Source organism: Balaenoptera musculus, chromosome 2 (assembly GCF_009873245.2).
Source record: "Balaenoptera musculus isolate JJ_BM4_2016_0621 chromosome 2, mBalMus1.pri.v3, whole genome shotgun sequence".
Taxonomy (NCBI): Eukaryota; Metazoa; Chordata; class Mammalia; order Artiodactyla; family Balaenopteridae; genus Balaenoptera; species Balaenoptera musculus.
In genome coordinates, this window is record NC_045786.1 from 70,185,869 (window position 1) to 70,207,843 (window position 21,975).

General features: G+C 50.6%; 1 protein-coding gene across 5 annotated transcripts in view; it reads left to right on the forward strand.

The window, feature by feature from the left end:
- The window catches only part of DAPK2 (death associated protein kinase 2), a 125,830-nt gene extending 104,789 nt beyond the window's left edge, over positions 1-21,041 (forward strand). For 4 of the 5 annotated variants that reach the window (XM_036843245.1, XM_036843246.1, XM_036843249.1 and 1 more), the window contains 3 exons: positions 2,136-2,288; positions 3,321-3,366; positions 4,755-8,319. In XM_036843245.1, the coding sequence (XP_036699140.1) occupies positions 2,136-2,288; positions 3,321-3,366; positions 4,755-5,345 (790 nt within the window). In that variant the 3' untranslated portion in view covers positions 5,346-8,319. Of the gene's footprint in view, positions 1-2,135; positions 2,289-3,320; positions 3,367-4,754; positions 8,320-15,742; positions 15,833-15,942; positions 16,027-18,647 lie in introns of those variants that run through there. The other variant, XM_036843247.1, reaches the window with a different exon arrangement.
- The last annotated feature ends 934 nt before the right edge of the window (positions 21,042-21,975 follow it).

Genomic DNA, 21,975 nt, shown 5'->3' on the forward strand with positions numbered 1-21,975 from the left:
GGTGTTCATTTCATCAGTACTTCCCAACTGTTTCCTCTCACAGCACTCCTGGCAAATGGTATTTTTATGGCACTCTGGGTAAGAGGCAGCCCACAGCCAGAGGGGATGAAGGATGGGGCACCAGCACTCAACTCTCTCAACATCCCTGTAAAGCATCCCTCTGACTCCCCTTGGACTGGGAGCTCTGTGCGATGTGGTAGACAACCCGCCCCCCGCCCCGCCCATCCTGTCCCCCGAGCTGCAGCAGAGGGTCTCAACCCTGGCTGCACATCAGACCTTTCAATATCTACTGTGGCCCAGGCCCCCCTCCAGATCTATGAAATCAGAATCGCTAGGAGTGGGGTCTGGGCATCAGTATTTTTTAAAAGCCCTGGAGGAATCTGAAGGAGGAATTTGCAGAGAGAGAGAATTTGCTGCATTGCTGTATGGTTCCAGATTAGAGCCAGAATATTCAGATGTTGACTCTTGACACCTTGATATCTTCAGAACTCTGGTTTCCATATTAAAAGAGTATGGAATTCCAGTGTCTCCAGGGCACACAATCTTCTTGTAGCTCATTGAATTCCGTACAGGTTATTGACTGCCTGCTCCATGGCGGGCACTGTGCCAGGCACTCAGGATACTACGTGAAGGAGAATCTGTCCCACTTGCCTGGAGCTCCCTGTGTGTGTGGGAGACACCGGATGGCGAACTCTTACCCAGTGGGACCAAGGTTATCCTTTAGGTATGAACATGGCTTTGTGAGACACAGATGGAAGAGCCACTGGTTTGCTGGGCCTGCAGAAGGTTTAATGGGAGAGGGGGAGGGGGAGACAGAGAAGTGAGAGAGATTGATTTGAACTGGGCTAGAAGGAATGAGGTGAATTCTCCTGGTGGAAAGGGAAGGAAGGGCTGTCCCAGCCGAGGAAGGGAGCAGTGAGCTTGGTAAGTGTGGTGAAATATATGGAGCGTGTGGACCAACTTCTGATGCCTTGCTCAGCAGTTTAGATGTGATTCTATAGAAAACAGGGAGTCATAGAGGGTTCTTTGTGTGCTAACAATGACAATAATAATGGCCATCAATTCCAGAGTTCTTAGTATGGGCCAGGATTGCACGGAACAGTCTATATATATTTATTCTTCAACATTTTATATATATTTATTCACAACAGTCATGTGAGGTGGAGACTTTTATTTTCTTCAGTTTACAGATGAGGAAACTGCAGCTCAGAGAGGTTGAGTAACTTTCCTAGGTTCATACATGAGTGGCAGAGCTGGGATTCAAATCCAGGATTGAAATATCAGATTTTTTTCCAGGGTACCTTGCTTTCACTATCCCAAGGAAGTGTCAGTGGAGGTAGGGATGACCTTTAAGAGGTATTTAGGAAATGGAACCAATAGAAATGGTGAGGGAATGGGAGGAAGAGTCAAAGATGACTGCTGTGTTTCTAGCTTGGGTACGTTCATGAAGTGACATCATTAATCAAGGCAGGGAGCGCGTGGAGGGTTAGGGTAGGGCACAGGGACCTCTGGGACAATGGCACATCTGGAATATGAGTCAGGAGACAGTAGATTCAGGAGTCACTATTTGAACAACACATTCCCCACAAACCCTGCAGGGGAACATCACTCACCCTTCCGGTCCCTAACGGCCCATCTATTGCCACACCTCTCAGGCTTTGCTCAAGCTGCTCCCTTAGCCTAGAAGACCCTCCAACTCCTTCTGTGACTGCTGACAAACTCTTCATTCTTCAGGACACAACTGATGCAAATGTCAGCTCTCCCATGAAGCCTGCTCTGGACCTCCCCTCTGTCCTGTGCTCCCCCAGCCCTTTGTCTGGCCTTCTATTTTATTCTGTGCTCTGCTGGGGATTATGAAGAGCCAGGGCTCTCTGTTTGTCTCCCCTCCTCTTTCGAGTCCCTTGAAGACACGGTTTCTCTGTATCACAGGTACTTCCCTCTGTCACAGGGGCTCCATAAAGTGTATTGAACTGGACTCATTTGAAAAGTTGCTGACTGGCCCCCCCAGAGGGGGCAGCAGGGTTGCGGGGAGCCTCCCATGCCCACGCAGCAGTACGAGTCAGGGTTCCCTGAGTCCGTCACCCCCGCTTTCATCTACTTTCCCACAGTCACGTGTTTCCTCTCTGTGCGCCCAGCCTCAGTGGAGCATCCCCTTTTCTGGGAGACACGAAGCAGGACACACTGGCAAATATCACAGCAGTGAGTTACAACTTTGATGAGGAGTTCTTCAGCCAGACCAGCGAGCTGGCCAAGGACTTCATTCGGAAGCTTCTGGTTAAAGAGACCCGGTAAGAGGACAGAGAAGGGCACTGGCTTCTCAGGTACTGACCCTCTCCTGCCACCTCTCCCAAAGACATGTCCGTCTGTCCCTGCTTTGCCATGGGCTATCATTGACCGTTGTGGTCTAATCTGGGCAGGTGCTGAGGAGTGTGGACTGGTCAAGACTTGGCATTCATCTTGTTTCCTCAAGTCGTTCTGGTTTCTTCTCCTGCTGAAATGCAAATAACTCTGTGTATGTGTGTGTGTGTGTGTGTGTGTGTGTGTGTGTGTATAAGTCAGCCTGGGTTTCTCGAGGGCTCATTATCTTTTGCAGTCTGTCCCAAAGGCACCTGGAACTAGGATTCAAAAAGGAAAGTGGCAGGGTTTTCAAGTCAGTTCAGGGTGGGAGTGGGTAGAAGTGGGCCCAGAGGGGTCAGAACAGTGGGAGAATAGGAGACCTGCTAATCCCACACCTTCTGCAGGGCCCAGCGTGAGCCCCGTGGCTGTGCGATCAAAGAAGGAGATGGGCAAGGACTTGTAGGGTGCTGGGTGCCCAGAGCACGGCCTAGATGAGGCAGGGGTAAGGTCCACAGACTTTAGAAGACCACGTCCTCTTGGTCCCACAGATTTTAGAGAGAGGCAGAGCGGGGTCCTCTAAAGTGCAGGGGCCCGATTTCCCTATTGAAGATCAGTGCTAGGTGGGATCACCCTACGTGGGTACAGAGCAGGGAAGGGCAGAGAGTGGATCTGGGAGGCAAACAGAAAAACAGAGACCAAAGGTTTTGCAGTGGAGAGCATTTGTGACTCTTCCATTGTGTGGTGTTGGCCCCTTCAACTCTGGGACCAAAGATGAGGGTTTATGTGATGTCATTTTATTGAGGTGTCTTCCTGGACCACTTGCTCTGGAATGCAGAGAATGCAGCCACCTCTGCATCCCTTATTATTCTAGTTTGATGGCAGTGGTTGAAGAATGCCAAAAAGGAGGTCTAGGAAGAGTGAGAATGGAGACTGTTGCCCTCAGCTTCTCATGAATCGTCACTGTTTTCTGATCCTCGTTGCAGGAAACGGCTCACGATCCAAGAGGCTCTCAGACACCCCTGGATCACGGTAAGGGCACAGTGATGAGTTCCAGTGAGCAGGTCCCTGCTCTGTCGCCAGGGCTGCCTGGGGCGGCCGGATGCAGGGGACCTATGGAAAGGCCTTTGCTTGAAACACTGACCCTCAAGCACGGACGAAAGCTAGTTGGGGGCTTCCAAGGGTCTGGGCTTGTTCAAATAGGTCTACAAGTTTAAGTTTCTATTTCACGTGTTCAGGTGACTTATGAAATGAAACCTTCACAAATGTCAGTTGAACTCCTTGTTCTTTGGACCCATCTTATGAAGGGTTCTTTGTCAGAGGACATGTCACTGTCATTCTCAAAGCAGAAATCAGGACTCCTCAGTTGTAGAGAGAGATCAATGACAGTTAAAAAACCTCAACTTTGTAACCAGGGGTCCTTGTTTCTGACTTTTGAAGTTCTGAGTAAAGGGTGACACTCAGACAGGTCACTGGCTTCCGCAGGCCCCTGGAGACTTCAGGGAGTGGGGCTCTGAGGGGGAGGCCTGCTGGGAGAGAGAGGTAGCCACTCCTCAGGGCGGTTCCATTCTCTCTGGGGAGGGTGGGGACACAAAGGTGACTCCCTGCCTAACCCGCCTTGTAACTGGGCTTCCAGCTGCTGGGCTTTCAGAGGGCCTTGCAGTCTAGGCACAGTAAAGTGCCAGTGAAAAGCACTTTGGCAGGATAGGAATCAGGAGAGTGGGATTCTGGCCCTAGTTCTGCTGACTGATGAGATGTGTGCTCCCAGGGATGTCACCAGACTTCCCATTCACTGAAATTGTTAAATGGGAGAGCTGGCGAGGATGATCTGAGGGTGCAGATGAGAAGGGGCAGAGGCTCACGGGAGATGGAGGGCAGGGAGGGCTGGAGTGCTCTGGAGAAGGCCAGGTTCATCTGCTTGTTGAAGGATGGGGAAGGCCAGGGGCCCTCCAGGTTTGGGCCCAGACCACAGAGCTAGGGAGTCTGGTGGGCTGCCTCCTAGCTCAGCTTGCCGAGTGTTGCCAAGGCCCAGGGAGCCCACTGGCCATGAGGGAGAGAAGCCCCCAGCTTCCCCCCATCAGCCATGGCCTCGTATGCTTCCGCCCTTGAGTGGATGCCTGCAGGATCCTGGCTCTAGCCTGCTTGTCTGTGCGAGCACCCTTAAATGCTATGCGTGTGGAGACCCTCTCTAATGGCCGTGGACCACCCTGCCCTGAAATGAGCGTGCAGGCAGCACCCGTCCTCCTCGACCTGACCTTTCTTATGGTCTGTGTGGGTGATTGTTCCGCCCTGGTCCGCCCGTAGCCTGGCGCATGCAGTGAATGCAAAGAGGCTGCTCGTGTGCCGTCTGCCTGCGCCTTGGACTGCCCTTGGAGCAGACGTCCAAGTAACTCTGGCCCTTCTGTCTAAACACCCCCTAGTCCAAAGGAGTGATCAGAACCCCTGAACAGCGCAAGGCAGAGCCCGCCCAGCTGAAGACTGAGCGCCTGAGAGAGTACACCCTCAAATGCCACTCAAGCATGCCCCCCGACAACACCTATGTCAACTTCGAGCGTTTTGCCTGTGTGGTTGAGGACGTGGCTCGGATGGACCAGGGATGCCGGGCCCTGGCGGGGGCCCGTGACACCATCCAGGACGATGTGGAGACCTTGGTCTCCATCTACAATGAGAAGGAGGCTTGGTACCGGGAGGAGAGTGAGAGAGCCCAGCACGACCTGTCCCAGCTCAGGTACGAGTTCCGCAAAGTACAGTCCTCGAAGAAGCTCCTGCGAGAGGACATCCGGGCCACGGGGTCCCGCCTCAGGAGCACAGCCAGGAAACTGGACCATCTGCAAGCACAGTTTGAAGCCCTGGGGCAGGAGCTCTTGGCAGACTTACAGTGGCTCCAGGAACTGGTGGGCGGCTTCCAGCTGGAGAGTGGGAGCGTGGACAGCCCCAGCTCCGTGTGTTGCCAGGACTCCAGTGAGTGCCTAGGGGAGCTGCTCAACAGATCATGCAGTGAGGAAGTCTAGGCCAGCTTGAAGCTCTGAGCACCAGAATCGAGTCAGTAATGCATCCTGGATGGTTTGCTGAAGCCTGTTCCCAACTGCCCTGCCGGGGCATCGACTAGAATTCTCCTGCAGGGGTGTGTGTCTGTAGCATAGCCTTCCACCCCCTTCCCACAATCCAGAATCACGGAGGGGCTAGCTAGTTATCCGTTCTGTACCTCCTCTCACCAGCCTGGTTTTCTGGGATGGTGGCTGGCAGGGCAGCTAAGCTGTTAAAACGATTGAGGATGAACACCCCTCAGTGTACCCTCCTACAGAGGGAGGACGGCTGGCCCTGGAGAGATACTTGATAACTGATTCGTGATAATGGATTTGTTCACATCTCACTTCCCGCCTTATAGATTGCAGGTCTTGGGCAATATTCTAGTTAACTAGGGATAACAGTCAGTTGGCTTGGTGCTTTCCTGCTGCTGAAGGAGGGATTCTGAATGCACAGAGAAAAGATTACTTTTCATTTATACTGACTTTTCACTTACCAAGCATTTATGGCTTTGATCCTTAAAGGAACCTGTGAGACAGGAAGGTAGGTGGTATTATGATTGTTGTTACTGTCATTTCCATGTAACTGAAGAGGAAATTGACCTCGAGAGGGAAAATGACTTAGGTTCATTCATAGCTAGTTGGTACAGATGAAACAGAAACCCAGGATGCCCGACTCTAAGATGAAGTATATGGGAAGAAATAGGCTTTACTGTAAAAATCCACGTTAATATTAAAGTTCAGATCCCAGCGGTAAAGTAAGCATTTTCATGTATTTTGCCAAGTCAGGTGGAAGCCTTATACCTTCAGGCAATTGTCCTAAGAAGTGTGTCCTAGAAGGCGCGCAGTTTATCGTTCCCATCCAGCTGTGTCCCTGTCTGAAGATCACCTGTAGAATAGGAGGGAAGGGGCAGCATCTCGCCCTTCTCCACTTCCCGCCTCTGGCTAAGGGCTCCAATCTCGTGTTGGGAATGAAGGCCAGAAAGGACTCAACAAGCAGGTTCCTTTTCTCATGTCCCTAAGGTCTGAAGATGGTGGACATTAAGATTGGGGAGCCCAAGGCTCAGTGCTCCCTTCCTGACCTCAAGCCATGCGCACCCCTCCCTGAGGACTGGATCATCTTGTCTCCCTTTTCCCGGAGGAGGGGCCAGCCAACTAGTCACAGAGAAAGAGTGTGGAGTGTGGGCCCAGTGCTGTGCTAGAAGCTTGGGGGTGAGGGAACAGATCGTATCATTTCAAAGTGCCTTCACAGACTCACAAAACCCTCCTGTCAGATAGGTGGGGTAGGTGTTATTCCCAATTTGGAGCTGAGGAAACAGAGAGGATGTGATTTGCCCAAGGTCACAATAGTGGCCAAAGTGGAGACCTTCTGATGATGTCTGTTGCTCCTTCTGCTTCCCCTAACTGCCCTAGTCTCCAAGAGTTTACTCTCTGCTGTGGGGCAGGTTACACCTAGACGCTTCCATCTATGCACTCACAAAGAATTTTTAAGCACCTATCTACTGCCAGGCATTCAGCCTGGCCCCAGGGATACAATGTTGAGTGAAAACAGGCATGTTTCCTGCCTTCACGAAGTTTGCAGTCCAGTAACGGATTCGAACATTCATCAAGAACATTCTACAAAGGTAGAGCTGCAGCTGGGACCTATGCAATGAAAGAGAAGGATGGAGCACTGCAGGAGCCTGCAGTGGGGGATGATCTAGGCAGGGAAGGCATCCCTGAGGTGGTGATGCTGGAGCTGAGATCAGCTAAGCAAACCAGGGAGAAGGTAGTGCTCCCACAGAGCTGTCATGCCAGGGCTCTGTGCTGGGAGGGGGCCTGGGAGCTGAAATTGCTCAGACAGAAAGAAAGCTGGAGGGGAGAGAACAGAGTATGGTGTGGATGTGGCTGGAACTAAGACAGGACCAGCAGGGCTTTGCCGTATTAAAGAGCTCTCTGCCTTCATCCCAAGAGTCATGGGGAGCCATGATGGGTGCCAGGCAATCAACGGCCCGACGTGCTGGCGGGGGCAGGGATGCCCAGTGAGCAGCACAGATGGGGAGTGGTTTAGGATGAGGCATGAGACTGTGATCCCATTTCTTTAAAATCCTACCTCTAATTCTATTTGCATGCTGGATCACTTCAAATATCATATATAATATTTGTAACAGAAACTTTTTTCATCAACTATAAGAAAGCATATTTTCATCAAATGTAAATGCATCATTATTTTATGACCCCAAAATAAAGAAAAAAAAAAGCCCAAGATGGGAAGTCCAATAGGAGACTCCACATACAAAGCTGGGACACCCTCACTGAAAGGGTAGATGGGAAATAAAGCCACCAGGCAGGAAGGGGAGGCAAGGGAACGTGTGTGTCTCAACCTTGACACTGGGTAGAGGGATGGAAAAATCCTCCACTGAGAATAGGAGTCCCAGGTCCGTGGTACTCGTGCAGGTTTGCTTTCTGCATTTGCACAATCAGTGGGATCCAAAAGAACCTCAAAACAGGTGAATTAACAAAACAACAACAACAACAAAGAAAAAGAACCTCGAGCAGAGAATCTAACGTCAAACGGTTTGAGGCTGGGTGGCCCCAATGGCTGGCAGAATCAGTGTGGTCATCTTCCGGAACACCTGCCTTCACTTCAGACCGACAGTAAGGATATGATGCCATTGTTTGGGAGTTAAGTCCTGATTTCAGAGATCCAAAAATGTGCATCTTGGAATCCATGGAAGATGGCAAAGCCCTGTTCCCTAAACCCTGTCTGGAAGAACTGATACAAAAGACCCATCTACGAGCTCTCCAAGAACTTTCCTGCCCTGTTACAGGACATGATGTACCCATTTGGCATAAGGCACTGCAAAGATTAAAGGTCCCTTTGGCCAAGTCAACAGGTTTCCTAAGGAAAGGAAGCCCCTGGTTGAGCAACTCAGGGCAAACTTTCTTGTGAAGGTCGAAATAAAATGCAATAAAGTAGTAAGATGTGGATGATGATTTGAATTAGGGAGACTGGGAAAAGGGAGAGAGAAGTGGTTATTTTAGAATCCTGGCATCAGCTTCACACCGTCCATACTGGGGGGCCCTCAGACGTGAGCTACCTGACACCCTCTTTTTACAGGATTTTACAGGACAGGATTTGTCTAGAGTCCCCCAGCTAGTCAGCCCCAGAGCTGGGGTCAAAACCCTAAGTGGTTTTCCTCACAGTAGTGGAATCGTCTTCTCTGTGTTCATGTCCAGTCGTGGGTAACAACTTGTCATTTAGATGTTTTATGAACAGACTCTTTTATGTACTGAGTTTCCAAAGACGAAGTGAAGTGAAGTGAAAAATGCCCCCCAAGTCTTTCAGGGAAATCAGAGGAGATTGTGACCTTCCTCTGTCACCTGGCTGGTCCAACTCCCATCACCCGTTGGCAGCAGAACCTGATGCGAAGGGGAGCCCAAGGAAGCCTGTGGAATGCCCAGCCAGAGGACCTGCTGGATTCCTCCCCACACGCCCACAGCTGGCATTTTAACAGAGACATCAAGGACAGGGCAGGGCAGGGCCGATGGTGACGGGATGGGGTGTTTCGTTGGTACCTAGACGGACGAAGACCTGGGGGGCGCCGCTCTGTGGGCCGGCCCATCTGCCGTCACAGAGGATCCTTTCATTCACCAGGCTGTGAATGAAAGGTCAGCCTCTGTGCTCTGGGCAAATGCCATCCTGGGGAGGGCAGGGTGAGCGTGTGACATCTTCCTGAATAGCGATTCCCAAGGAGGCTGGAGAGTCGGCGCCTGGAGAAGGCAGCAGTCTGTCCCTGCTCTGAGGCAGAGGCATGCTGCACACGATTACCCTTTTGCGTGGGGAAGGATGGAGATGGCGTGATAACGTGGTAACCGGTGATTCTGCAGATGCAGGATGCTGGCAGTCAAGGGATGGAGCAGAGTAATAATGGTAGGAGAAGCTGGAGTCTCCTCTGTGAACCCCTTCCCCGTACCACCCACCCACCTCTCCAGGTGATCTTGAAGGTGGCGACTTCCCACCTCACTCCATCAGGCGGTGCTGTGGGCCCTGGTGGGAGGGGGCTGGGTGCTCAGCTCCCACCCCCACAGGCAGCCTCTGTACATGTCTGTGGAACTGAATGGCCTTTTCTGCTTTGTCTGTGAAACTCTTGGCCGGTGGAGAAGATTCTTTGCCCTGGAGAGGAGACCCAGCAGAGGGCATATTCGAGGGGCAGAAGAGGCCAGTTCATTGAACAAACGTTGACTGTGCTCTGGCTCTGGAGGGAGGTGACAGATAAGGACAAGACAACCCCTGAATAAAAGACTCAGTGTCTGGGACAGATGGGGCCCCAACCAACTGGGAGGCGAGGAAGGCCATGGTGAGTGAGAAAACAGGGGTACCTAATATTCCAGAAAACAGGAGGGAGACGAACTCTGACTGAGGAAGGGTAAGAGGGGTGGCAGAAGGCAGAAACATTCTCGGGGGGCAGGGGTCTTGCCCCCAACACTCCCCTCCAAGCTGTAGCCTTGTGGGGAAGGTACCAGGCAGAATTTGGAGGGCTGGGGATGAGCCCAGCTTGGTGTCAGGAACCTGGAGCTGTCAAATGGAGATTAAAGGGAAGGAGATTACAGAGATTTAAAAGAGGGAGACTTTCTGTTTTTAACTTTTTGTTATAGGGGATTTTCAAAACTTGCACAAAAGTATTGAGAATGGCGGAGTGAATTCCACGTACCTATTACCCAGCTTTGAAGTAATTTAAAGCAAACTTCAGACTGACTTACCTCATAAATTCTTCAGCAGGAATCTCTGATAGGGAGTTTCTTTTTACTATGACCACTGTGCCATTATCACACCTGACAAAATCAAGAATAATTACTTATTATCATCTGGATACACATTCTGGAGTCACATGCCCCTGCTTTTCTTAAGGGTGTCCTGTTATACTCGGTTTGTTCAAATCAGGATCCAAACGCAGACCGCACGTGGCAGTGGGATGTTATGTCTCTCAAGTCTCTTCAGTACAGGAGGGAGAGCTTTTGAAGCTTTTCCTGGGGATGAAAACTTGCTCAGAAAACTGAAGGTCCCGGAGAGAAGATTAAAAGTGAGAGTGTATCCATGCTGAGACCTAACTCAGAAAAGTAAGGCCAGGTCAGGCAAGGAAAGGGACATTCTTACCTCTTTCCATTGGCTTGTTCAATGTAGGGACAACCTGCAGGAACACAGCCTCTCTGCAGCTCTCCCCACCCATGCATAAGGAGGTGGAGACTCAGGCCCCTATAAGCCTCATGTGCTCCTTTCCTGGTTAAACAGGGAGGTAAGGCCAGCAGGGCCCAGGCTCTAGCCAGCAAAACAGCCAGCAAAAGGAAGAGGTGGAGATGCCACCTACAGAGAGATGCCACTAAGGGAGATGAAGGAGCGAGGCTCAGAGAGACACTCCTGGGCAGGAGAGGAAAGTGGGTGCTCAGGTGTCCATGGCGTTCAGTGGAGGATGGGGCTGGAGTAGTGACTCAGATGGAGGTTCGAAAAGTTGCAAACTGTTGGCAGTTTGTAGAGGAGGCCTGGTATTTATTTATTTATGATTTTATTTTATTTTTTTAAATAGATCTTTATTGGAGTATAGTTGCTTCACAATACTGTGTTAGTTTCTGTTGCACAACAAAGTGAATCAGCCGTATGCATACACATGTCCCCATACCCCCTCCCTCTTGCGTCTCCCTCCCATCCTCCCTATCCCACCCCTCTGGGTCACCGCATAGCACCGAGCCCATCTCCCTGTGCTGTGCTGCTGCTTCCCACCAGCCAACTATTTTACATTCGGTAGTGTATATATGTCGATGCTACTCTCACTTCACCCCAGCTTCGCCCTCCCACCCCATGTCCTCAAGTCCATTCTCTATGTCTGCCTCTTTATTCCTGCCCTGCAACTAGGTTCATCAGTACCTTTTTCTTTTTTTAGATTCCATATATATGCGTTAGCCTACGGTATTTGTTTCTCTCTTTCTGACTGACTTCGCTCTGTATGACAGACTCTAGGTCCATCCACCTCACTACAAACAACTCAATTTCGTTTCTTGTTATGGAGGCCTGGTGTCTAGACAAAGTCTTTGGAGTGCCTCTTCTGGAAAGCCAGGGTCTGTCTTTATGCCTGGGAGAATGGCTGCTGCCTCATCTCCCTGCTCTGTGGGTGTCGGTGCTGCCTAGCTCTCCCCGATGGACTTTTTCAGAGACACTTGCATCTGCGTGAACAAAACCTGACTTGAGCCACAGCGTTCTGTCTTCTTTTCTCCCTTCCCAACATTTTTCTGAGACACCAAACATGCTCCTAGGAGCCTGGTCAAAATCGCCCACAGTCTCTGGTATCGCTGAAGGACCACAAGGCTGGAAGGTGGGCATTGTTTGTTTGCAGAAAGGGGAGGGTCAGGAGAAGGCGGAACAAACTCTGTTGCCCCTCACACCCTGAATTTAATCCAAAGTGTTGGTGCCACATTCCTTCTGGGAACTGATTTCACTGCAGAATTTATGTCTCTCTGCCTTCATGCCTAGATGACAGTGTCAGCGCTTGGTGAGCCTCTTAGCAACCAACAAGGCCCATTGATTGGGAAAGGCCAGCCTGACAGGTTTATGGCCTCTTCCTCAGAGTCCATGCTGTTTTGTGTAGCATATAGACAGGGCCCTAGAAGTGACTGCATCACCTCCCATGAACGGCCTCTGGGAATGGTCCGATGTGATATTTTAGTTGGGCATCTCTGCTCAGTGGCTGGCACTGCTGGACCAGTTGGAAGATGGGATTCTCACAGGATTCCCCTAGCCTGCCTGTCAACCTTCCATACGTGGGGTTTAGCCATCTCTCTCCTCTCAAGGGTGCCAATCAGTAAGTAGACAAAAAGAGGTCCCTTCACTCCCAGAGTCTACTAATTCCAGCTCATCAAACTCTCCAAGTGAAGTGCAAGAGTGTCCCTTGCAAGGGTTCGACTCGAAGGTGAATAGCAGACATTTGTGAAGTTAGAGATAGAAATGTTCTGTGGGCTGGGAAGGCAGGATGCCAGTCACCTTGGGAAGGAGAAACTAGTTGCTGAGAGGTATGGGGAAGTGGAATTAACAACAAATGAATAAATATGGAATAAAATGTCAGGTAGTGACAGGTGCTATGAAGAACTGGGGCAGAGGCACAGTGAGTTGCATGGGGCAGCTGGGTGCTATTTTATATAGGGTGGTCAAGGAAGGCCTCCTGAGGAGGTGACATTTGAGCGAAGACCTGAACAAAATGGCAAAGTAAATACAGTAAGACCCAGAGACCTTGGGTTCCTGGAGCAGCAAGCAGACCCATGCAATGAAAGCCACAGGGACAGGAAGGAGATGGGGAGAAAGTCAGGTTACAGAAGGACCCAGGTGATACAGGCCTTGGGGTTCTTGGTGAGCTTGTTGGGTTCTATTGAGAGTGCCCAGAAGCTGCTGGAAGGTTTTATTTTTTTATTTTATTTTTTTTTCTAAATTACATTATATTTTATCAAATCCTGCTTTTCAATTTATTTATTTATTTATTTATTTATTTTTGGCTGTGTTGGGTCTTCGTTTCTGTGCGAGGGCTTTCTCTGGTTGAGGCGAGCAGGGGCCACTCTTCATCGCGGTGCACGGGCCTCTCACTATCGTGGCCTCTCTTGTTGCGGAGCACAGGCTCCAGACGCGCAGGCTCAGTAATTGTGGCGCACGGGCCCAGTTGCTCCGTGGCATGCGGGATCCTCCCAGACCAGGGCTCGAACCTGTGTCCCCTGCATTAGCAGGCAGATTCTCAACCACTGCGCCACCAGGGAAGCCCTGCTGGAAGGTTTTGATGCCAGGAAAAGGCTGGCTCAGCACAGATCAGTTGCCCTCTGCCCTCTTTGGCATCTCTCTTCCAGGTGGGACCTAAACCCAGGGCTGGGCTTGCGGAGGAGATGAGTGGTGGTTAAGGAAAGAGCTGGGAGAGCAGGGCATGGCCTGATGGTCCCCTCAGAGCCCCCATCCTTTTCTCTTCTCTCTCCTCTGTGCCTTCCTCCTTTTCCTCCTCTCTCCCCTCCTGCACTCTTTGGCCCAAACCACCGTGTCCCATTTTGGGGGAGTGAATAACCCCTGGCTCTCTCGTCTCCCCTCTGTGTCAAGGTTGCGTGCACTCTCCTCCCTGCTCCCTGACCTCCCCAGGACTCTGCCTCTCACCTTGCTGATTCCCAGGCAGAGCTGTGGGGAGTCATGGGGTCATGACACCCTTCCGTGGTCTCATGGCTGGGCTGATCCTGGTGCCTGGGCCTCTCACCGGTGGGAATGAGTAGGTCCTGGGACTTCGTTCTGGTTTGATTCTGCAGCAGCTCAGGGGAACAGTTTATCCATACAGCTCTTCAGCGCCCACTGTCTTGTGCTCTGGATCAGGAGTGGGTAGTGAGGAAACATTGACAAAAACATGAAGGAAATTCTTCCTGTTGTTGTTCACTAGTGGGCTGACTCCACTGCAGAGCTGACCGAGAGAGGTGCTAAGTGTAATAAAGGAGCACACATGTTTTGGTCATGTTGGGAGGGAGAGACAGTGTTTCTTGGAAGTTATCTTGGAAGAGGTCATGTTTGAATTGGGCTTTGAAACACACAGAGGCTGTCCTGGAGGAGGGAGTTTGGGTAAACAGGGAAGGGGCCTCCTGCCAGAAGATGTCAGGTCCAGAGCAGTGTGGGCTGGCCATATGCACTGGCTTCCACTGGCACCTGGCGCCATGATGAAAAATAAACAGGCATGGATGGAGGTGTGCTTGCAGTGTGGTTAGGAGACAGGGCCAGCATCAGGAATCAATGAGTGACCTCACTCAGCAGTCACTGAGGTGCCAGAGGAAGCACTGCTGTGAGGAGGCTGTCAGAGCAGAGAGAAAAATAGAGCTGGGTGGGGATCGCCCCGGGCAGTTCATTTCCTTGAGGTCACGGAGTCCTTTAAGAATCGTTGGAAGCTATTGACTCTTCTCAGAGGAAATGTATGTACCTATACACTAAGTTTTTTTTTTTATTGAGCTATAATTCACATACTATAAAATTCACCATTTGAAAATGTACAATTCAGTGCTTTTCAGTATATTCACAAGGTTATACAACCATCATTACTATCTAATTCCAGGACATTTTCATCACCCCAGAAAGAAACTTCACACCTTTTCATAGATAGTCATTCCCCATTCTCCCCTCTTTCCAGCCCTGGCAACTACTAATCTTTCTGTCTCTGTGGATTTGCCTATTCTGGACATTTTATGTAATTAGAATCATACAATATGTGGCCTCTTGTGTCTGGCATCTTTCACTTATTATACTGTTTTCAAGGTTTATCCATGTTGTACTATGTATCAGTACTTCATTCTTTCCGTGAATGGATTTTCCATTCAGTTCTTCCATTGAATGGATATACCACATTTTGTTTGTCCATTCATCAGTTGATGCGCATTTAGGTCCTGTCCACTTTTTGTCTATTATGAATAATGCTGCTATGAACATTCATGTACAAGTTTATGCACTAAAATTTGCAGACCATTTCAGGAGGTTCACAGAACCCCTGAAACCCATCTCTTGATTTCTCAATCTAGGAAAACCTTGTTTTATGAAGAGGCAGGAATTCATGAGGGAATGGACTCCTCACATTGGAGTCCATTAAATACGTCCAGTTTTTTTTGTATATCAATTACATCACAATAAAGCTATTATAAAAATAAAATAATTTATAAAAAGATGGAATGGAGAAGACAGGAAGGCTATCAATAATATATTACTATTTATTGAGCAGCTCTAAGCTAAGCACTTTACATCCCACATTTACTTAATCCTAAACAACCCTGTGACACAATGTTATTTATTATCCCCATATTACAGATGAGAAAACTGAGGCTCAGAGAAGCCATGCCAGGTTTCTTGGAGAAGTTAGGGTTTAAGCTAAGCCTTGACTGCCAAGCAGTGAAAGGCAACTACACATCCCATCTCCTCTCGACCCCCATCAAAGCCCCTATTTCCTTACATTTATTTTTGAATGGAGTACTAATGCCCCGTCTGAGGCATCCATTTTGCTAGGCCCAGAACTGGCCCAGTGCACAGTGGGCATCCTGGGCTGCTGTATGATAACCCTTCCCCAGAGTGACCCATGGTTGAAGGACCTGCCTCCTGCTCTTCCCCTTCGGAGAGGTAGGGGCTGAGCCTCCAGCCCAGCCAGCGTGCACATCTGCCTGTGGTAATAATAGGGCAGGGGTGCCGGGGGCATCTCCGGAACAGCTGAGGCTTCTGGAGCCGTTGCCCTCAGCGTGAGGTTCCTCTGCATGCCCTGCCCAGCAGGGAGGTCCCGGGGTCAGGCTAAGGATGGCGTGTGGTCAGGGGTCCTGCTGCCGTCCGAAGCCCAGCGTCAGCCGCCATGCTCTGCTTTGTCTCCCAGCCTGTGGACAACCAGCAAGCCCTGGTGCGCAGGGAGTCCCTGGTCAACCTGGAGAACTTCAAGAAGCAGTATGTCCGCAGGCGGTGGAAGGTGGGTCAGGGCTTAGGGGTGGGGGCGGGGGGCCCAGGTGGGCTCCTGGTTCCCTCCAGGGTCTCGGTGCACATTCTCACCTGGCGGTTCCTCTCCTCTCCCTCCCTCAGCTCTCCTTCAGCATCGTCTCCTTCTGTAACCACCTCACCCGCTCCCTGATGAAGAAGGTGCAGATGAGGCAGAATGAGGACCTGGTGGGTAAATGCAGTGCCCTGATTGGGTGGAATTCTGGGTGTGGCCTGGAGCTGGGGGGAGGGGGGCGGGGAGAGGAGGTGGGGCTTAACTGTTTCTGGCAGGCTCTGCACTGTGATCTGTGTTAGGGGGGACCACTGGGGTAGTGCTGGGAGGGGGCGCTCCAAGGGGGCAGCATGAGCCTCTGGAGGACCTCGAATCCTTTCCTGGTGGGCTTTCAAAGGGACTACTGTTGCCACTCCACAGCCCCAGCCTTCCCCTGAGGACCTGTAGCCTGCCAGGGACCGTGGGAACACTGGACAATGAGACTACCGGGGGCAATCCAAAATCAATTCCTGACAACCCAAGGATCTGCTTTAGAATGAAAGCTTTACATTCATTCGCCGATTTTTCCGTTTCTGTTTTGCTTTAGATTGCCAATAATAATAAAAACAATAATATTTAGATGATATCTTATATTTGATTAGCTTGTTGCAGTTTTACGTACATCTAAAATGAGAGACTTACAATGTAATATAGTAGTCAAGAGCATGGCCTCTGGAGGCAGACTGCTAGGATTCAAATCTTCCACTTACTGTGTGACCTTGAGGAAATTACTTAACCTCTCTGTGCCAAAATGTCATCATTTGTAAAATGGGGTTAACAATAGTTCCTACCTCACAAGGTAGTCATGAGGATTAAATGATGACATATTCTTAGAGCCTGGCATTTTAAGTGCTCAATATTTATTAGCAGCTATTATTGTTGTTTAAAATCCTCTTGTAGACTGTAAAATGCAGTGCTGGTGCTACGAAATGCAGTGTTAGTATTGCAGCTGGTCGAGGTTCCCTGACAGACCCTCCGCACTGCTCACTGAGTGTGGTGAGGGCCCCAGGAGTGTCTAGGATGGCACAGGTCAGGACAGAAGGTGACTGCCTGCTCAGGAAGAGGCTGGAAGGTGGCAGCCTGAGGTGAATGGGCTGTCAGCCCTGGGCAGCCTCGGGGCGCACAGCACTTAGGCTGCATCGCAGGACCTGGCACAGCCCCTGTGCTCCCTCCACCAGCCTGAGTTCTTCTTGATTCTCACTCTTGTCCGGAACTTGAGGATTTATGGCTCCAGAGACCCAAAACAACTGTGTGGCTTTGGCCAAGCCATGTCCCTTCTCTGGCTGCCTTCCTCATCTGCTGTAAAAGGGGACTGGACTTGCTCCCTCTGAAAATCCCTGTTAATCACAAGCAGACTGTTCTCCAGCTTTGTTTTGTATTGTATGGCTCTGACTCATGCTAAAAAGTTTCTATTCAGCAGAGCTTGAGTTATTTTTATTGTTATAGCTGGGCTTGGTCCAGGATGTATTTGGCTAAAGTTGATCTTGACCTTGGATTTCCAGCTGGGTCAGGCCAGAGGAAGGACAGAGGGCCCTGGATAGGCACATGGCTGACAGCGGGCATGCCTTTCAGGCCGAGTTGCCCTGATACAGTGCTGGCCATTGGGAAAGAGGAACAGAGAGTAATTAAAAAGCGTATAAAACTCTTTCCTAATTTTTGTCCTTGTGCAAACATTTAAAATAGTCCTCTTTTTACTCAAACAGTCAGCACCTGATATCAGCTCAATGGCTCACCCTACATGTGGAAAAGGAATGAGTCCCAGGGGACTTCCCTGGTGGTCCCGTGGTTAGGACTCTGCGCTTCCACTGCAGGGGGCCCGGGTTCGATCCCTGGTCAGGGAATTAAGATCCCTGCATGCCCCATGGCGTGGCCAAAGAATTAAAAAAAAAAAAAAAGGAATGGGTTCCAGACATCTATTATTCAGTTTTCCAAAAGGCATTTTCCTTAAAAAAAAAAAAGAAAAGAAAAGAAAAGGAAAGAAGATACGTCCTTTTGTTTAGGAAGCATTAAAATTGAACATCTGACAATAGATTTTTTTTTTATGACTTGCATTAAGTCTTTCTGAATTAGGACTTTGTTTAATAGTTTTAATAATTTAATTAGATGCATGTGGCGTGAATGAAAAAGGCACGGTGACCACCAGGGTAGCTGCTCCACTCTGGCTTAACCATGTAGGAGCTGATGGACTGCACTTTACTCTTTTTCTCTTTCATAAAAATAGAGCACGGAAGCCATTTCCCTGGAAAGACTACATGGCAGGGCTGGCTAAAGGTGCAGCTTAAGCCAGTCAAAGAAGAGGGGGTGAAGTGGCCGTCAGAGTTTGGGGAGATCCCTGTGGCTATCCCTCCCCCATTCTCTCTAGGCTGAGTTCAGGAGACCCACCAGCCCACAGACCAGCTATCCAAGTTGTCTTGACTATGTGGCGGCCACAAAGGACACCAGATACAATTTTCATTATTATTATAATTTGGCCTCTTCTGGTACCCGATTTTCCCTAGATGCTCTGCTCTGCCTGTATTCCTTCCTCCTGGGAAGGCGGCCTCAAGGCAGTTGGTCTGGCCCCATTTCAGGTCCCTCCCCACCCCCATCCCACCCACCCCTGGTCTCCGGACAGAGCAACAGGCTTCCCCTCAATGTCCGTCTCCCTGGTTTACAGGCCCGTGACCCAGGTGTATCAGCTCAGGTTGCCCAGCACGACCCCATTCCTGGCACCTTCTGACCCTCTTGCCCTGGGTCTCTCTTTTTTTCTCTCTTCCAGAGGAATTGTGAGAGTGACACAGAGGAGGACATCGCCAAAAGGAAAGCCCTCCACCCCCGGAGGAGGAGCAGTACCTCCTAACCGGCCAGGCTCAAGGTGGCCACCAGGGAGGCCTGGGCCCCGCAGGGCTCCTTTCTGTGCAGACTCTTGGACCCCGCTTGTCGCCAGCACCCAGGCATTCTGCATCCCTGAGCACTTTGCAAGAGAGATGGGCATGCAGGATTCAGAAGCATTTGCGGCGGAGCCAAGAGACCCTGGGAGCTGTGGCTGTCACCTCCTGGGCATGCAGGGGACGCCAGCATTCCCAAAGCTCTTAATCCTCCACAAAATGGGCTTTCACCTGCTGCCAACCTCAGAACCTGGGACGGGGATGTGGACCTAAGAAAATGATGCAGATGACCATCATCATCATGGGTGAAGATCAGATTCAGGCAGCTTTCCTCACAGGACGAGGGAGTTCAGAACCAGCCTGGTCAAAACTTACACCAGGAAGACAGAGGCCTCGCCCGTGGGAACAAGATAAGGAGTGAAGTGAATCTTGGGGTGTGAGGGACCAATCCTGTGACCTCCCAGAACCCACATGGAGTCCACGTGTCATGCTGGCCAACATATCAAACCTTCCAAAGCAGCCCATTTTCAGCCCACTGTGTTGTAATTTTTTTCACTTTTATTAAACTTCTGGTTTACCTGATGCTAGGCTTCTTTTAGGACTCTCCCGATCTGATTTTCTTTAGCTCAGGTGCCTGTGACTGTCGGGGAGCACCTGGGGTGCTGAGTGGATAGCACCTCCGAGGGTCATACTGAACCACCCCCTCTGGACTGCAGGGTGCCTACCTTCCACATCCTTCCCTAAAGGAGTGCAGCCCAAGAAAATCAGCCCAGATACCAGCATATAATGCCTGTGCTCCCTCCGCTACGACGACAGTCACCCCTGCTGGTGTGGACTGAGTTGTGTCTCCCAACCTCTGGTACCACTGAGTACTTGGAGACAGGTCTTTAAAGAGGTAATTAAGGTAAAATGAGGTCACTGAGGTGGACCCTAATCCAGTATGACTGGTGTCCTTATAAGAAGAGAGATCGGGACACACAGGACCATATGAAGAGACAGTGAGAAAGCGACCATCTACAAGCTAAAGAGAGAGGCCTCAGAAGAAGCCAACCCTGCCAAGACTCAATCTCAGACTTCTGGCCTCCAGAACTATGAGAAAATAAGTCTCTGTTGTTTAAGCCACCCAGACTGTGCTTCTTTGTTGAGGCAGCTCTAGAGAACTAATACACCTGCCAACGATGGCCAAGATAGGGGCAGGGGGCTTTATGAAAATGTGGTTGGAGAAGGTCAAAGAGGGACCTACAGGGAGAAAGGAGAGGAAAAAAAAGATGGATTACCTGGACCCTTGAGTGAAGATGGCAAGAGAACTTTGACAACATAGAAATCTGGGCCCTGCTTTCCAGGCCAAAAGAATGGTGGTGCTGATCAGAAACCCAAGAGAAGACCCTTGGAAGCCAGAAGTAAAAAGGGTCAGGGTGAGGCACCAAGGCTGAGAAAGTACATGGGAAGAGGTGGGAAGAAAGGGAGAGCAGTTTTGGAAGGTGAGTGAGGGAAAGTGTGCCAGGAAGGAGAGAGGGGAAGAAAGTAAGGGTGGAAAGGAAAGGGTACGGGGAGAAGGGGAGGCATTCTTTCCCTTTGTCAGCAGCAAGTTTTAAGCACATTGTGTGAGCGAGTGGGCCCAGCGGCCCTCATCCAGTGAATGATCCAGGGCAAAATGGCCCCACAGAAACAGAAAGACAGTCCAGTGTCAGAAAAGCTTCCAGCCAGAAATGGAGCGGCCTGCAAGCTTGTTGAAGAAAGCTCTGCCGTTGCCTTGTAGTTCTTGGACGTCCCAGTTCTCAGGAGGATCCAGCTCCGTGCCACCCTCCAGCCTCTGGAGGATAGCCGAGGCTGAGAACTGCTAACTGCGTTCAGGGCCCCTGGGTCATGGCTGTGGCTGGTCACATAGATCAGCAGGGAATGTTCTAGAACAAGGGCTCCTGGGCGCTCCTAGGAAGTAAAATGTGGTAGCGAGTAAGCGGCTGCCCTCCTGCTAGGAAAGAGGGCAGTGAATGGCTTTGACAAACCCAGTCTTGCGTTTCCAATCATGACCAAAGGGTAAGCCTTTTGGAACTTGTCTGGCCCAACCACTGCATTGTACTGAAGAGGAAATTGAAGCCGAGAGAGAGGAAGTGACTAGTTCTGCTTCACACAGCAAATTTGCGAAAATGTCTGATGAAAGCCCAGACTTCCTGACTCCTAGTACTGTGCTCATTTCTTCAGCTTGATAACTGTGGGAGACCTTTCAGGAAATGGATGGACACTTTGCTTTGCGTCATTTTAAACATGCTCTCATCTGTCCTGTACTGTTGCCTGCCTTGTCCTTCATTTCTGGAAATGTAAGAAATGGTCACACTTGCTTCTTTCCATCTTTGCAAAGGGCACTGCCCCTGAGTGGGGATAGCTCGGCAGCCAACCTCCATGGGCTGCAAGTCGGTCAGTGAACCGATATTTATTGGGCTCCCACTATATGCCTAGGACTGTTCTAGATGCCAGGGTTAGAACAATGAACAGGACAGACATGATACTTCCCCTACAGGGGTCTACGTTCTGTAAAGTCCTGGGAATCCAGGACTCCATCCTACTTATAGGCTGCTCCTCCCCCCTCCTTCTCATCCAGATTATATAAAGCCCTGTTGACTGGGTCCCCCTTCAGCCCATCTCTCTGGGGTTTGAAGGCACCTGCTGGGGTTCCCAGATCCCTCAGGAAGCACAGGGCCAGGCAGTGGGCAGAGAGGAGCCTTTGAATATGTTCATCCTTTGAGGATGACTTTGACATCTAGCAGCCCGAAGCCAAGCATCTGTGCCAATCCCATACAGGGCCCCAGTCCCTGTGGCCTCTCGGCTGGCAGATGGCTGGTGCCCTCCAGGTGTGAGGAGGGGTGGAACAGCTGGCCCAGGGGAACTAGGTGTTCTGGGTTAGTTCTGAAGAAGGCTGTGTTGACCAGCTGACACTTCAAGAGACCACAGTGTGCCCTGAGGCGAATGGAACATTTCCAGTGACTGAAAGCTGTGCTCAGTTAAAAGGCAGTCTTCAGGGCTTCCCTGGTGGCGCAGTGGTTGAGAATCTGCCTGCCAATGCAGGGGACACGGGTTCGAGCCCTGGTCTGGGAAGATCCCACATGCCGCGGAGCAACTGGGCCCGTGAGCCACAACTACTGAGCCTGCGCGTCTGGAGCCTGTGCTCGGCAACGAGAGGCCGCGATGGTGAGAGGCCCGCGCACCGCGATGAAGAGTGGC